This window comes from Bacillus rossius, chromosome 2 (assembly GCF_032445375.1).
Source record: "Bacillus rossius redtenbacheri isolate Brsri chromosome 2, Brsri_v3, whole genome shotgun sequence".
Classification (NCBI taxonomy): Eukaryota; Metazoa; Arthropoda; class Insecta; order Phasmatodea; family Bacillidae; genus Bacillus; species Bacillus rossius.
Genome location: NC_086331.1, coordinates 124205205 through 124219509, shown reverse-complemented (window position 1 = coordinate 124219509; position 14305 = coordinate 124205205). Strand labels below are relative to the sequence as shown.

General features: G+C 32.8%; 1 protein-coding gene across 5 annotated transcripts in view; it reads right to left on the bottom strand.

The window, feature by feature from the left end:
* Window positions 1-14305, bottom strand: part of LOC134529754 (arfGAP with SH3 domain, ANK repeat and PH domain-containing protein) — an 89904-nt gene that overhangs the window by 34006 nt on the left and 41593 nt on the right. For 2 of the 5 annotated variants that reach the window (XM_063364152.1, XM_063364153.1), the window contains exon 10: window positions 1277-1457. In XM_063364152.1, the coding sequence (XP_063220222.1) occupies window positions 1277-1457 (181 nt within the window). Of the gene's footprint in view, window positions 1-1276; window positions 1458-2755; window positions 3266-3364; window positions 4850-14305 lie in introns of those variants that run through there. The other 3 variants (XM_063364155.1, XR_010074695.1, XM_063364154.1) reach the window with 3 other exon arrangements.

The following is a 14305-nucleotide window of genomic DNA, read 5'->3' as shown; positions in this document are numbered from 1 at the left end:
ATAGACACTGCTATCAATACTTTTATTAAAGATATACTTTAGAAGAAGAAACAGTTGAGAGCATCCTTTTATAATTAAATTAGGAATGCCATCAGGACCTGTTGACAAGAGTTCATTTTAGGTCTTTATACCCCATATGACCAGACTCTCGGTGATATTGGCCCTAACAATAAAATATTTTGTATCAATAGAAATATGTGAATTATTTTTGTGTGTTGGGATTACAAAAACACTAGAAAAATAATTGGCACAGCAGTTAGCTATAAGTACTAGGTCATTTGTAACAGAACCATTAACCTTCAGAGAGTTTTTGTTTACAGCCATTTTTCATAACACGTACTTAGCTTTAAAATTGTTTAAGATTCCACTTTATTTTGGAGCAAATATTTTCAATCTCTAGAGATGAGAAACTTAGATTCTTTATGATACTGAGAAAACAAAGAATAATAGTAATGGTTCATTTTACATTTGTATAATTTATGGTTATGTTTATTTTTATTTCAATGACTGAATAAGTTGTTTCGAGTAACAATGTGGATAGCTGTATCTTAATCCTGAGAAACTTGTTGGTAAAACCCATATTTATGATTAAATTAATTGTTCTTAAAAACAATATAAATATTAATTGTGCCCACAAAAATTAGCCATTAGCAAAGGATTATTTCACAGTTTTAAAACATCTTTGTTACTAAGCGATTGGTAATTTTATAAACATGGCTATAACATACCATGACCAATAGGAAAAACATGGTGTACAAAATTGTAGACTCGTAATTAAATTGTTATATTTTAATACAAAAATCTTGAGTTGGAAGAAAGTGCAAAAATATTAATGTTTCAACATTTGTACTAGATAAGTCATACAAATATTTATATTTGACAAAACATGAACATAAAATTTGATACAATTTTATTTTAAATATTGCAGCAATAATTTGCACGGAAATGTAATAAATATTCAATGAAAACAATTTTCTCACATGTTTTTCAGAGCAAACTCCAAAAAGCTAATCAAACAACCCTCTGCCAATGAACATTTCTTTAGAACATTGAGGCTGCAGTAAGAACATTAATAGTCATAGGGCCAAATGGGTGACATAATTTAATTATAAAATATTAACTAAGAATTTATGAATATATTAATGATTTAAAGGAGACAGTTTATGCCTTGTATGTTAACATTAAATTATAAGAAAGCATTTCAAAGTTTTGAGAGTTATTACATCTCTGAGTAAAAAAAAAAACAACTGCGCAAACAATCTATGAAATAACTTACACTTGTTGGCAAAGGTAGGTCCAAATTCACACCTTCTGCAAACACTTGAAGCAGTTGATGAAGGTCTTTATTGTTCACTGCATGCTCCAAGTCACTAAGTAGATCATGTTCATCTTCACAAGTCTGTTGAACAAACCTCTTCTGTACGTACTTGGCACGAATAAAATCATACCTTTCATCCCTGAAAATAAAACCTGCTATCAAAAACTAAACATATTCATGGATTAAAAATAAATAAAAAAATATGTTAAAATACCAAACAAAATTAATTTTACATAGCTTATGTTTACCTTTTACTACTGGACTCCAACCTGAAAATTATAATCTAGTTTGGAGACATGAACCCTTGTTGTAAAATACAATACTTTTAAAATGAATTTTTAAAAAGCAAGTTCTGAAATTTCTGGGCATAAATTTAACGGTTGGCAGGGAATGCCAAAACAAGCAATTTTTTTAAATGAAAAATGTGTCTGAAAATGCAACCCTGCAAAGTTACAGATGCAAACAGTAGCATGCAAAATTTGAATTTTGCGCACATTAGGCACCACTCCACTGGCTGAGAGGATATGCCATCCCAGGACCGTGATGTCAAAATGCTTTGCGGGAAGCATGCGACAAGCTGGATGCAGACTTTTGGAGTTAATCAAATGTGCTAACAGTCTGGTGTAAATCACCCTTCGTGGTGTGAAACTCTTAGTTTCACACAGTCGCTGTTTAAGACAAATGAAGGTTTTCCTATTCGTACATGCCTGTTCGGAAAGCATTCCGGGTAAATGTGGCCTGCTCCCGATACGATTCCTCTCATCTCTCCCTGAACCATGTGCATATCGACTATCTGTGTGAATGTACAGTCTGCAAGCTGATGTTCATAAATTTTGTTATTACAGCATCGTACTAACTAAACTGTCACCACTGCACTACTCGTCCAAAGCCAAACGTGTAAACGTAATCACAACCAACCATCCACTGTTCCGCACACCAGACCGCTGGTTGCTACTGCCTATGGCTAGTTCTAAAAGTCTACACCAGGCTTGTTGCCTGCTTCCTGCTGCGATCACATGTCCTCTCAGCCAGTGGAGTGACGTCGAATGCCTGTAAAATTCCAATTTTCACGCTACTATTTGTGCATAACTTTGCAGGGTTGCATTTCTGGACACATGTTTACTAACCAAAAATTGCTTGTTTTGGTATTCTTTGCCACCAATCGCCTTAAACTTATGCCAAGCAAGTTCCACAGACACCTTGTATTGGAAAAACTAAAACAAACGCCATAACTGTGCCAAAATTAAATTAAGGCACAACTATATAGACATTAACTAATATTTTATTTCTGCAGTTTCATTAAATACTAAACAAACAGATAATTAATTTGGTATAAACCCTGTCTATGTGAAAGGGTGTTTTAAATAGAAAAGATACAATTCTGCATGGTCATTCAAAAAATTTAAATCGATAAAATTTCCATTTCAAATCACTTACGGGTACATGCCTTAGTTTTCGACATAGTTTCCGCCACTATCCAAACACTTGCTTGTGAAGTCTCGGTACAAGCTTTTAGCCTACAGTCATAGAAGTTGTCAAAACCATATTTCAACTTAAGTTTTGCTCATCACTGTTGTGGAAGTTTTATTTGTTTATTTATTTATGTATTTATTTAATTTTTGTTACATACCCAATACCAGTACTTTAGCAGTAGGCACAACAAATACAAAAAATGAACAAAATGTAGTCACTGCAAGTGCGTGGGCACTGCCAACTGGTAGGCACCAAGCAGGCAGACACCACATGAAAGGGAATACCCCAACAAGTTGGGACTACCACAATTAGGCAACCAGCATAAGCAGCCTGAACCACACAGATGCAGGGACTATAACAGGCACACACACTATCACAAGTAACCAAAGAAAAGGATAATCGAAAAAGAACAAACAAAAAAAAACAGGCACATGGACACTTATTAAGGAACATAATATAATTACATTACATGACAACAGGAACTAAAGATAAAGATAACGATAATAGAACAAAAGAAACAATAACTTGAAGGTAAAAATATGTTAATATATAAATTTTAATTATCGAAAATTTAAATTAAATTTGTTAGCCTTTGAAATTAGCCTACAGAAATTTTTTTTTTTGTGGGCTGAACACACAGCTGATAATAATGACTATTGAATTGGGGCACTCCAAGGCCAGTATTATCAAAAATATATTTGTAATTGATTTTGGAATTATAACAGTTATAAACAAAAAAAGGAGTCTAAATAAGCTCTGCAATCTGAAAGAGAAGTAAAATTAGGTTGAGGAAAATTCTTTACAATTATAAGTTTGATAATTTTGTTTCGAATGTCTTCTATTTTTCACTATCAGATGTGTTGATTCTATTCCAAATTAATGAACAGTATTCTAATTTTGATCTAATTAAAGCCAAATAAAGTGAGAGAATCTGAATCAGCAGCATAAAAAAATGTACTTGATTAGGGAAACGGTTCTTCGAGAACTGGAAATTCAATAATCTCTGTGCTGATGAAAGTATAGTTTAGAATCTAAAATGGTGCCAAGATCTTTTATAGATGATATTTAAAGATTGAAAGTTAATTTTTTTGTAATGCCATTTAAGTATAACTTAACATGTGTACATAAGTACACACACCCTTCTTACTTGTGTAAATAAATTAAATACATACTTCATGAAGTACAATGAAAAATACAAAAAAATGAAGTCAGTGTAAGTGTAAATGCTGCAAGTTCAAAAAAAGAGAAATTACAACTGAAGTCCAGTAGCAAATTATTTACAATAACAGTCAAAATGTAATGACTTATAGAATAAAGAAATTGGATGACACAGTTTATTGAAGGATGAAAAAATGTACGTGATAAGACACGGAGTGCGTGGTCTTCGTTATCAATGGTGAATTGGTGCCAAGTTGGTAAAATAATTCACAAGAACTGATAATTTATGACTGTCACTTTTTTGAGAATCTCCTCAAAAAACATGAGAAGTATTTCTTAGTACTGTTTTGAATAAATTTATGAGCAGCAGCAATGGTAAAATTCAAAGGCAGCATTATTCTGTGAAAAGGGAATACAAAACTTTGTGGCTCAATATTATGCCAAGTGCCTTTATTGAAACAATTTTTCAGATACATATATACATGTTCAAAAGAAAATATATTAAATTTTCAACATCCCCATGGTACCTACTTTCTAAACATGCGAGTTATTACATGTACTTTAATTGTGGGGTAACATAGGGCTGGTGTGTGTCTGTACAGCATTCTTCCAAGACAGAAAATTTGTTCCTTTCCATTGCGTAGTACTTTTAAAGAGGTTCCTAGCACTGCCAATCATAATGTCCATTGGTCCTTGAGCATCTTATAGGGATGTTTTATGGACATACGACATGCACTTACCCCGGTTTGAGTGAAATACCAATATGGAGTGGTCTGAAGAATCCCTAAATGCACTTGGACTGGACTGAAACAGGAGTGGAATGAGATAATTTAGTCCAGTTGACAATGTGGACTGGAGTGTCGAATCCAGAGGAAAAATGATTCTAAACATCCGACTGGACTGAAATCAAAAAATTCAATAAGAAGAAATCACCATATTGAATTGTTTTTGTTAACATTACACAAGTGTTCATACGAAATATAAATAATTTGTAACTAAATAAATCTTTGACTCAAGAAAAAACTTATCAGAAAGTTACAAGCTCTAGATTAAACTGAGAATTTTAATTTTTTGAGTTATTTATTTTGTGGCACCAGCTTCCACAAAAGAGAAGCTTTTTATCTTTTTTCAGTCCAACTCCACTCTGCACAGCTGTTGGTTTACATTTTAGCCCAGGCTTTGAGAGTAAATAAAACAAGTGAAATCTATGTCTTATTTAGTCTTAGTTCACTCCAGTCTGTGTTTGTTCTTGACTAAAATTATACTTAGAACAAGGTTGCTAGTTTATGGCCACTGACTACTAGATAAACACACTAAAAACCAATTACCATTCTAGGTCCTCTGAGTGTGTCAACACAATAAAATATAACTAATAAATATAACTCCAGTAAGATATAATAATTAATGAAAAGGTGACAATCTGAGTGTGTATTTATTCAATATGCTGCTGTTAAGGTACCTTTTGAGCCAGTTTCTTCAAGCCAAAATAAATTTTCCCTCTTTAAATACTTACATTATGCTTTTAAATGACCACAGAGGTTCCCGGAGAAGCATCCCGCCTCCAATTAGTGTTCCATTGCATACCAAAATGTTAGAGGTTTGCAAACAAAATCTAAGGAATTCTATGAAAATCTTGTAAATTCTCAATATGACATTATCTGCCTCACAGAAACATGGTTCAGCGATCAAAAGTGTTAATATTTCACCAACCAATTTTCAATTTTCAGGAACGACAGAAATACTTTACTGTCATAGAAAAAAAAGAGGTGGCAGTGTTTTGGTAGCTTCTAACAAAAGAAAATTAATTTCAGTTCAACAAATAAGTAAACATAACTATTCTGGTCTAGAAGCTCTTTGAGTGAAAATCAAATTATTTCAGACTAAATTTTTAACTCTTGGTAACATTTACTTACTCTCAGACACATAACCTAAACTATTTTCTTCCTATTTTGAATCATTAGGAAAAAACTTGTCACCTGCCAAGATGGCATTGTGTTACTAGGAGATTTTAATGTTTCTGGTGTTGATTGGTCTCTCAACAATACCTCTCATATCTTGCATACATACGTTAAAAACAAGGGTCTACATTTGATTAGTTTTACTTCTAATCTTGGTTTAATAGAGTATAACAAAACCCAGCCTTATAAAAACCTCCTTGATTTTTGCTTTACTAATTTATCTCAATGTATAATACCTCCTGCAGTTGATATACTTAAAAAAGATTATACATACCATCCAGCTTTGAATTAGCCAATGTTTTTGCTCCGTAATTTTCCAGTGTTTATAAGAAATCCAATAACTATCACCATGTACTCTTCAACAAATATAATATTGGCACAATATCAGTACCTTTCATTTTTGAAAGCCTTAATCTCTGGTGTATCAAAGCCCTAAAATATTTAAGATCAACAGGTTCAGATGGCATCCCCAATTTCTACTAAAAGGTTGCTCTAACACACTAATACCTCTTTTGAAACATTTATTTAACTCTAGTTAAAATTCCAAGTTTTTCCAAATCAGTGGAAAATAGTCACAATAATCCCCGTTCACAAAAGTCTCAAAATTAAATGTTTATAATTACAGTCCCATTCCCTTACTGAGTGGTTTACCTAAAATTTTTGAAAAAAATATTTTTAAACTTTAAATTTTCAAATTAATAATAAATTGTCCGATAATCAACATGGATTCAGAGCTGGAATGACTACTTCTACCAACTTAAATCACTTTTCGTAATCATATTTATAATGAAGTAACTAACAGGGGGCAGGCTGATGCCTGCTATTTTGATCTTGCCAAAGCCTTTGACACAGTTAATCACTCAAATCTTCTTGTTAAATTATCAAACTTGGGTATTAGTGAGAATTTAATCAAATGGTTCTCCAGCTACTTAAATAACAGATCCTTATGTATCAATTAATAACAATATTTCTTCTCTGTTGAAGGCTAGATCAGGTGTCCCTTAGAGTGGTACCTTGTCACCATTACTCTTTAACATGTTTAAAGATTATATTTCACAAGTTTTGAACCACAATACAGGTGTCCTTTTTGCTGAATATCTAAAAATTCATAGAATAATCGCAACACTCCAAGACAATTCAAAATGATATAAATAAAATCTATTTGTTGTGCCAACAGAATTTCGTTAACCTTAATAATAAAAAAAACTATAATAATTTATTTTACAAGGAAATATAAACCTCTCTTTTCATCACTATAAATTAGATAAAGATTTAATTTTTAGAACTAATATAAACGACCTTGGCCTCATTTTAGATTTGAAACTATACTTTCACCAATATAGTGATTATTTAATCTCCAGTTCCCGTAGAACCCTTGCTCTAATTAAATACATCACTTATCATGCTACCAACTCTGATTCTATTCTTTAATATTTATTTTGCTTTAATCAGAACTAAATTAAAATATTGTTCCTTAATTTGGAATAATATTAAAACTCCCACAGTAATAAACTTGAAAATATTTAAAATAAAATTATTATATTGATAACTTAAAATTTTTTTTTCTAAACCTTCATTAACTTCTCTTTCTGAATATAGAGCATATTTAGACACACTCTTTGTTTGCAATTGTTATAATAAAATCAAGTGTACTTATATTTTATATAATACAGGACTTATAGAATGCCCCAATTCAACAGCCGCTTAGTATCAACCTTGTGTAGAGTCCAAAGAAATTACTATTTACTCTTTAGATTAATTTCAAACTCAAACAAATTTGATTTTAATTTTTCGTTAAAATTATAATAAATTATCATTACCCTTATAAAGCCTGTAACCTATTTAGCATTACATATCATCATATATTTAGTCATCCATAATTCGTTGTCGATTGTCTCACTATTTCATTGTTTTATTGCTTGTTCATTAAATTTTTCAGTAGTTTCCTTTATTGTTGTTGCAATATTATTATCTCTTTTATATATTATGTGTATTATATCTAATATATTCATGTTAATAAATACTCTGTAACAGATAAAATAAAGGAATAATTTTAGGTAAACAAAAAAAATCTGTACCCCTGTTTTTAAGTAAGGCCAAGATTTGATTAATTACAAGGATATGTAAATAAGTAAGCAGTAAATAATTATTTTGAAGACTTTAAGTTAGTTAAGAGTTAAGATGATAGTTAAGTATTTGAAGGGTATGAATATGGATGTCAGAGCTGCCAACCTCAAATCACACCCATCAGTAATGGCAATTAGGTATATGAAAAAAGTACGTGTAAATCATGCACGATAAATTTTTCCTGGGGCATTATAACACACTCACAAGATAAAACAACGACAATAATATGCAAAAGAAAAAGAAAAATATGAATACAATGCAAATTAATACATAAAAAAATCTATTTGAACAATACAATCATCTGAATATGTAAGAAATATTAATAATTTTACTGGATATTTTGAATCTTCAATTCAATGTATTCAAAGTTAAACTTTAAAACAACTGTCTTTTTATTTGCTTCTTTTATCCTGGTTCGATAAGAAATGTCATGTAAACAAACAAGACAAACACAAGGACTTGTAAACAATAACTGCGTTCGTTACTTTCGTTTCTTCAGATGTAGCGAAAAAACGAAGATATAGATTTATTGCTAGTCACGGCTTTAAAATGTTCTGCATGTTTCTTTGATTCAATATGCCGTCTACAGTCATCCCTTTCACCATGTGCAATCGAAAAGTCACACGTGCATACATTACAAAACCGTGGCGTTCCAAACATTTGAAAACGACAAGCATGGCCATTCTTTTGAATATTTAAGTCGAAAGTTCTGAAGACTTGCGTGTTTTTTTTTTTCTTTCCAGATACACATTATTCTGTCACACGCTTCATTTCTACAACCGGCACTGAAGAACACAACACTATCGAAAAACATAAAAAAATTTCACGTCTGTAGACACGACAAAAACCGGACAAAAACACTAGGATGAAAAAAATGGCTTTCAAGAAATAAAATAACACAACACAGGTTAGCCAAAGTACCGTACAAAAATTATCGTGATGTAAGTAGCCTTCAAACGATAAGTCCGAGGATATGTACTAGTTGTATCGTACAACGGACGTAATACCATCCCATTATTATTTGAAAACACGAGAATTAATTTACTTATTTCGACAGTACATCGTACATGCGCACACTTACTAGTTCCGTTATTTGAGCAACCAAGCGAAGTATTCAAACAGCGTTCACGAAACACGCACAGCAGAAACGTAAATTTTTCCGTTACCATGCAGCACAAAGCCTCGTTTCCGTAATAAACTAGCGATGTTCCGTAATTCCGTAATTCGGGGTTAAAATCCGTAATAATTACGGAAAATCCGTAATGGTTGGCAGCTCTGGGATGTCAACCTTCCAACCCTTGTGCTATAGACGTCAGACACTGCAGGTGAGAAAGAGTAGAAGGAATAAGTAACAGACTTCCTTGCATAGTTTTGTGTGTACGAAGGGACGTGATCCCAGTGAAGAGTGCTTGGCACTCAAATTGTGCCTTGGGCAGGTCATCTAACACCCCTACAGAAGAGGATTCACGTTTGTCGATGGACGTTTAGAAGGTTTGGAATGATCAGCCCAGTCCCACTTGCTTTCCTGGTGTATCGAGTGAAGTCTTTTCTGTTTTCTTCTTCCTCTCCTGAACCAAAATCACAGCCAGAGGAGACCTCTCCATGGTGCCATCCAAACAGCAAAAGAGGATTGTGAGGAAGAACTCTGAATTGAACCAAATGAACTGAACCCGGAGAAAAAAATCTTCAAACGAACAGAACCCATGGATATTTTTTTTTTTTTTTTGGAAAAATGAACCAATGAAATTTGTTTGTATGCCACAGATAGGACAGTAGCCAGTTTTCTCAACCATACTTCAACAAACATCATACCATTTTCTTCTTCTTCAAATTAAACATAAGTAATAGGAAACCAATGCCATGGTCTTTTCTGCATCTACGTTTTATTTTGACATTAGGAATATATTGTATGTATTGTTAGTGTAAATCCACAAACAAGTGAAATTATTCAAATTAATATTTTTATTGATTTACTACACAAATATACACTTCTTGAATTACTTTTCCATGAAAATACATATTTTAAATTTGAGCTTGTGGAAGGTAGCTTCACATGGATGTAATGTACACATAAAAAATAATTGAATAGACTCAATTATTGGGATGCTATTTGACTCTTCGTATAACAGTCTCATTTCAACAAATATTCTACTTTTAACATATATAGTAGCATCTCATTTATGTGGCCTTAACTTATCCAACATTCTGTGTTATATGACGTTCTGACTATGATCAAAAACTTCTTTAAACCATCACAGGCATAAAGTTTTTAAGTACTGTATTTAACTTCATACAGTTCTGTAAATGTAGGTTAATTTTTTCAGTTATTTTTTCTGTTGTTTTGTTGTAAAGTTATAACATAGTTTGCTGTTTTATAGGCTTTCACTTAACACCTCCCCAATATCTGACGATTTCCCTTATCGGACTTTCTGCCAGTCTGTTTATGTTGGATAAGCGAATCTACTGTATCAAATTTGATGAATTGGCGTAAATATTTCATAAGTTCAAAATTCGTAAAACTCTATTTATTACCATTACAATATGTGAACATTATACCAAAAACTGAACCCATAATTATGGTTCACTTCAAAATTTTCAAACTTCACCCAGCATTGCGTATTTGTTAATGAGAGAGAATTATTTCTCAATCAGAGGAGATGGCATGTAGGTTCGACAGCTGCTAGCAACTTCCTGAGACACAGGCATTTCACCAGTGCATTTCACTTTCAGAAAATAGGATGAGAATCTACTTAACATTTAAGTCATAAGAATATGAGAATCTCAAGTAACCAAAGCTGTCCCAAACGTAGCCTGCATGTATAATGGCATAGATGCTTAGCAGTCATTGAAGATATTAATTTACCGAAAAAAAAAAAAGACTATGTGAAATTCTACAAATCAGTTGTACCTAGAATATCAATCAAGATGTCATGTACAGGCAGAGTACAAATGTCACTCATGAAAATGCTGAAAAACCTCAGCATCTCAGAAATAATCATATACATTGGACAGTCACACATCATTTCAGGATCATTATGTGATGAAACAATAATACAAAAATAAAATGTTAAACAATCATAAGAAAATAAAAAAGCTTTTACAAAATCAATTTATTGTAAATCACAAACTGTAAAAATTTGTGATTATATTATAATATGGTGTAAACTAATTGTCACTGTTAAAACCTATGTACCCTGTCTTTAATATACTACTTAGAATAATAATGGTCATACTTCTTTAAGTTGTTAATAAAGCTTTTTTACATTTTGACTACCAGTATAACTGCATCCAATAAAAAAATATGGTATAAAATTATGGAATCACACATGCCTCATTAAATACATTGTTCTCAATCATTCATGAGTTTGGCATGGCCATATCTCTTTACCATTTTTATCTCGAACACAATGAAGTTTCCTACCACAGAGTACTTGATTGAATCTAAATTTAGATTTATATATACCTGCCCACAATAGATATCCAACTCTGAATTTGAAAAAAAAAATTAAAAACTTAATTATTATGACTTTGTAGGAAAAAGTACACGAGTCTCAAACATAAAACGATTTTGATACAGCTATTTGTACACAGAACTTGCAAAAATAGTTTGAAATCTTAAATAAACTTCTTTACCAATCAAAAATTATGGAAAAATGCATTTTTTAGCAATTGTAACATACATATACTATGACCATATTGTTGAAGGATATATTTTAGAATTAAAGAACATAAAACTGTACCTTATGATATGCTTAACATCTCATATTCTGTCCCATTCTTATATATAAAACTTACCATAGGCGAGTTCAAAATGGCCACCATTATTAATATATGTGCATAAAAATTAAATAATAGTGGTTATGAACTGTCAAAATATAAGTTTAAAAGGATACAAAATATAAAATTTTAAAATGGTGAGTCAACCAGTGATAGACCACCTAAGGTTCTCTGTCAGGTTCTATGCGTACAAGTAACCGGATTTATACAGTATACGATGGGGGACCCAAAAAAATGTTTTTGTCATAAAAAATTTGTTACCTTTTTTACAACATTCCTTCAGTCACCTTCAAAGTACTTTCCATTAGATGCAATCCATTTGTCAAGTCTTTTTTCCCACTGTTTGAAGCACCTATGTAACTCTTCAACATTGATATTCTCTAGTGCCCTTTGTAAAGCTGATTTTACCGCCTCTACATCATCAAAACACTTCCCTTTTAGATTTTTTCTACATTCTCGAGAAAAGGAAAAACTCGCACGGGGCTAGGTCTGGTGAATACGGAGGGTGGGGAACAACAGACCACCCCTGAGAGGCCAAATAGTGGTTCACTCATAAGGCCATGTGTGCGGGGGCGTTGTCCTCATGAAGGAACCAGTCACCTGATCGCCAAAGTTCCGGGCGTTTCCTCCGCACATCCCCTTGTAAACGTCTTAAAACTTCCAAATAAAAGAGCTGGTTAACAGTATGGCCTGGGGGAACAATTCTACGAACATCAAAAAAGACAACGATCAACGTCTTAACATTCAACCTCACTTGTCTTGCTTTTTTTTGGTCTTTTTCAAGTCCTGGCTCAAATTCAATCAAAACTTTTTTGATCCTGTTTGAGAAGGCCTGAAACAAATTTAGCAGCAACACGTCTTAATAGCAAATCCTCAGTCAATATCTGCTGGCACGAGCTCCAACTCACTCCTATCTCTTCTGAAATTTCGTCGATCATGAAACAATAATCCTTGAATTTTTGGCAGATTTTTTCAATGTTTTCATCGTTTTGAGATGTTGAAGGGCGCCCAGAACAAGCATGGTCTCCAACTCTTATCTCGCCATGTTTAAAGTGCCCAAAGCACTCGAAAACTTGTGTGCGGCTCATAGCATCCTCCTTGAAAGCCTGTTGAAGCATTTGGTAAGCTTCTGTTGCCGATTTTCCAAGCAGGAAAAAAAATTTCAAATACACTCTTTGTTCTATTAAATCTGCCACAATGATTTCACAGGCGGAACACGAGAACCGCAAGAAAAAAACAATACTACAATCAAATGTAAACCTACGAACTAGCGCAGTCTGAACAGCTGTTTAGTGAAGATATCTACTAACCCCATCTAGCGGGAAAACTCTCTACTACGTCTACAAATGGCAGCACACTCTCAGTCTTTTTTTTTGCCCCTCCCCCCCCCATGTATGTAGAAGGACTTTGACATACTACATAATTATCAGTACATTCATTATTTAGTTTTTTCTCCCTGCATTTTGTATTCTTTTATAGCACATGTTGTCAGTTCTTTTCAATATGTGAAATCATATCCAGATAATTCCAGTAGAAGAGAAGCAAAATTAACTTTGTAGATTATTATAGAAATTAGTGTGAAATTTAAATGCAATTTGCAACTTTAACATGGAAACCACTCCATTCAGTGCCAGTCAGTGCAATGTAGGAATTTATCATGAGAAAATAAAATATCCACCATGCTCATCATTTCCTTTTGTTGTTCTTCTGAAAGGGCATTTATTAAATGTTTTCTTTTTTTTTTAAATTTGATTTTTTTTCCTTTTTCTTCTAACCTAACTAAAAACTAAATATATTACAAATCTTAATTCCTTAGTAAAAGAATTAGCTTAGCTTCTGGGTTGTAGCCGTGTCCAAGGCAAATATATCACAAAGGTGATATATTCGCCTTGGACGCTGCTACAACCCAGAAGCCAAGCTACTTCAGACAATGGCCGCGAAAGCCTGCGATCTTCCTTAGTAAAAGCTTACATAAGACTGACTTTATAAGATAAATACTGTATATGATACATAGAGAAAAATGACAAATAATTTGCTGTTCAGCAATAAAGTTTAGTTCCCTCACTACACAAAACATTAGTTACACAGTTTTTAACATAGCTGTTTCTTTACACTAAACAAATGTTTAGAAAAATAAAATTCATTGGTTCCTTCAAAAATGGCTATAAAGCTATATGACAAAATAAAATGGCTACTTCTACAATAATTTAAGTAGGTACATGAAGTTTGTGAGTGAGAAAGAGAGTGAGAGTGAGTGAGTGAGAGAGTGAGTGAGAGAGTGAGTGTGTGAGAGAGTGTGAGAGAGTGAGAGAGAGAGAGAGAGAGAGAGAGTGAGAGTGAGTGAGAGAGTGAGAGAGAGTGAGAGTGTGAGAGAGAGTGAGAGAGAGTGAGAGAGAGAGAGACTGAACGAGTTACCGAGTGTCACTAAGCTAATAAGCTTGATTAAGTGCAAACAAGTAATTGATGTATTATCTAATCTAGTTCAACTAAATAT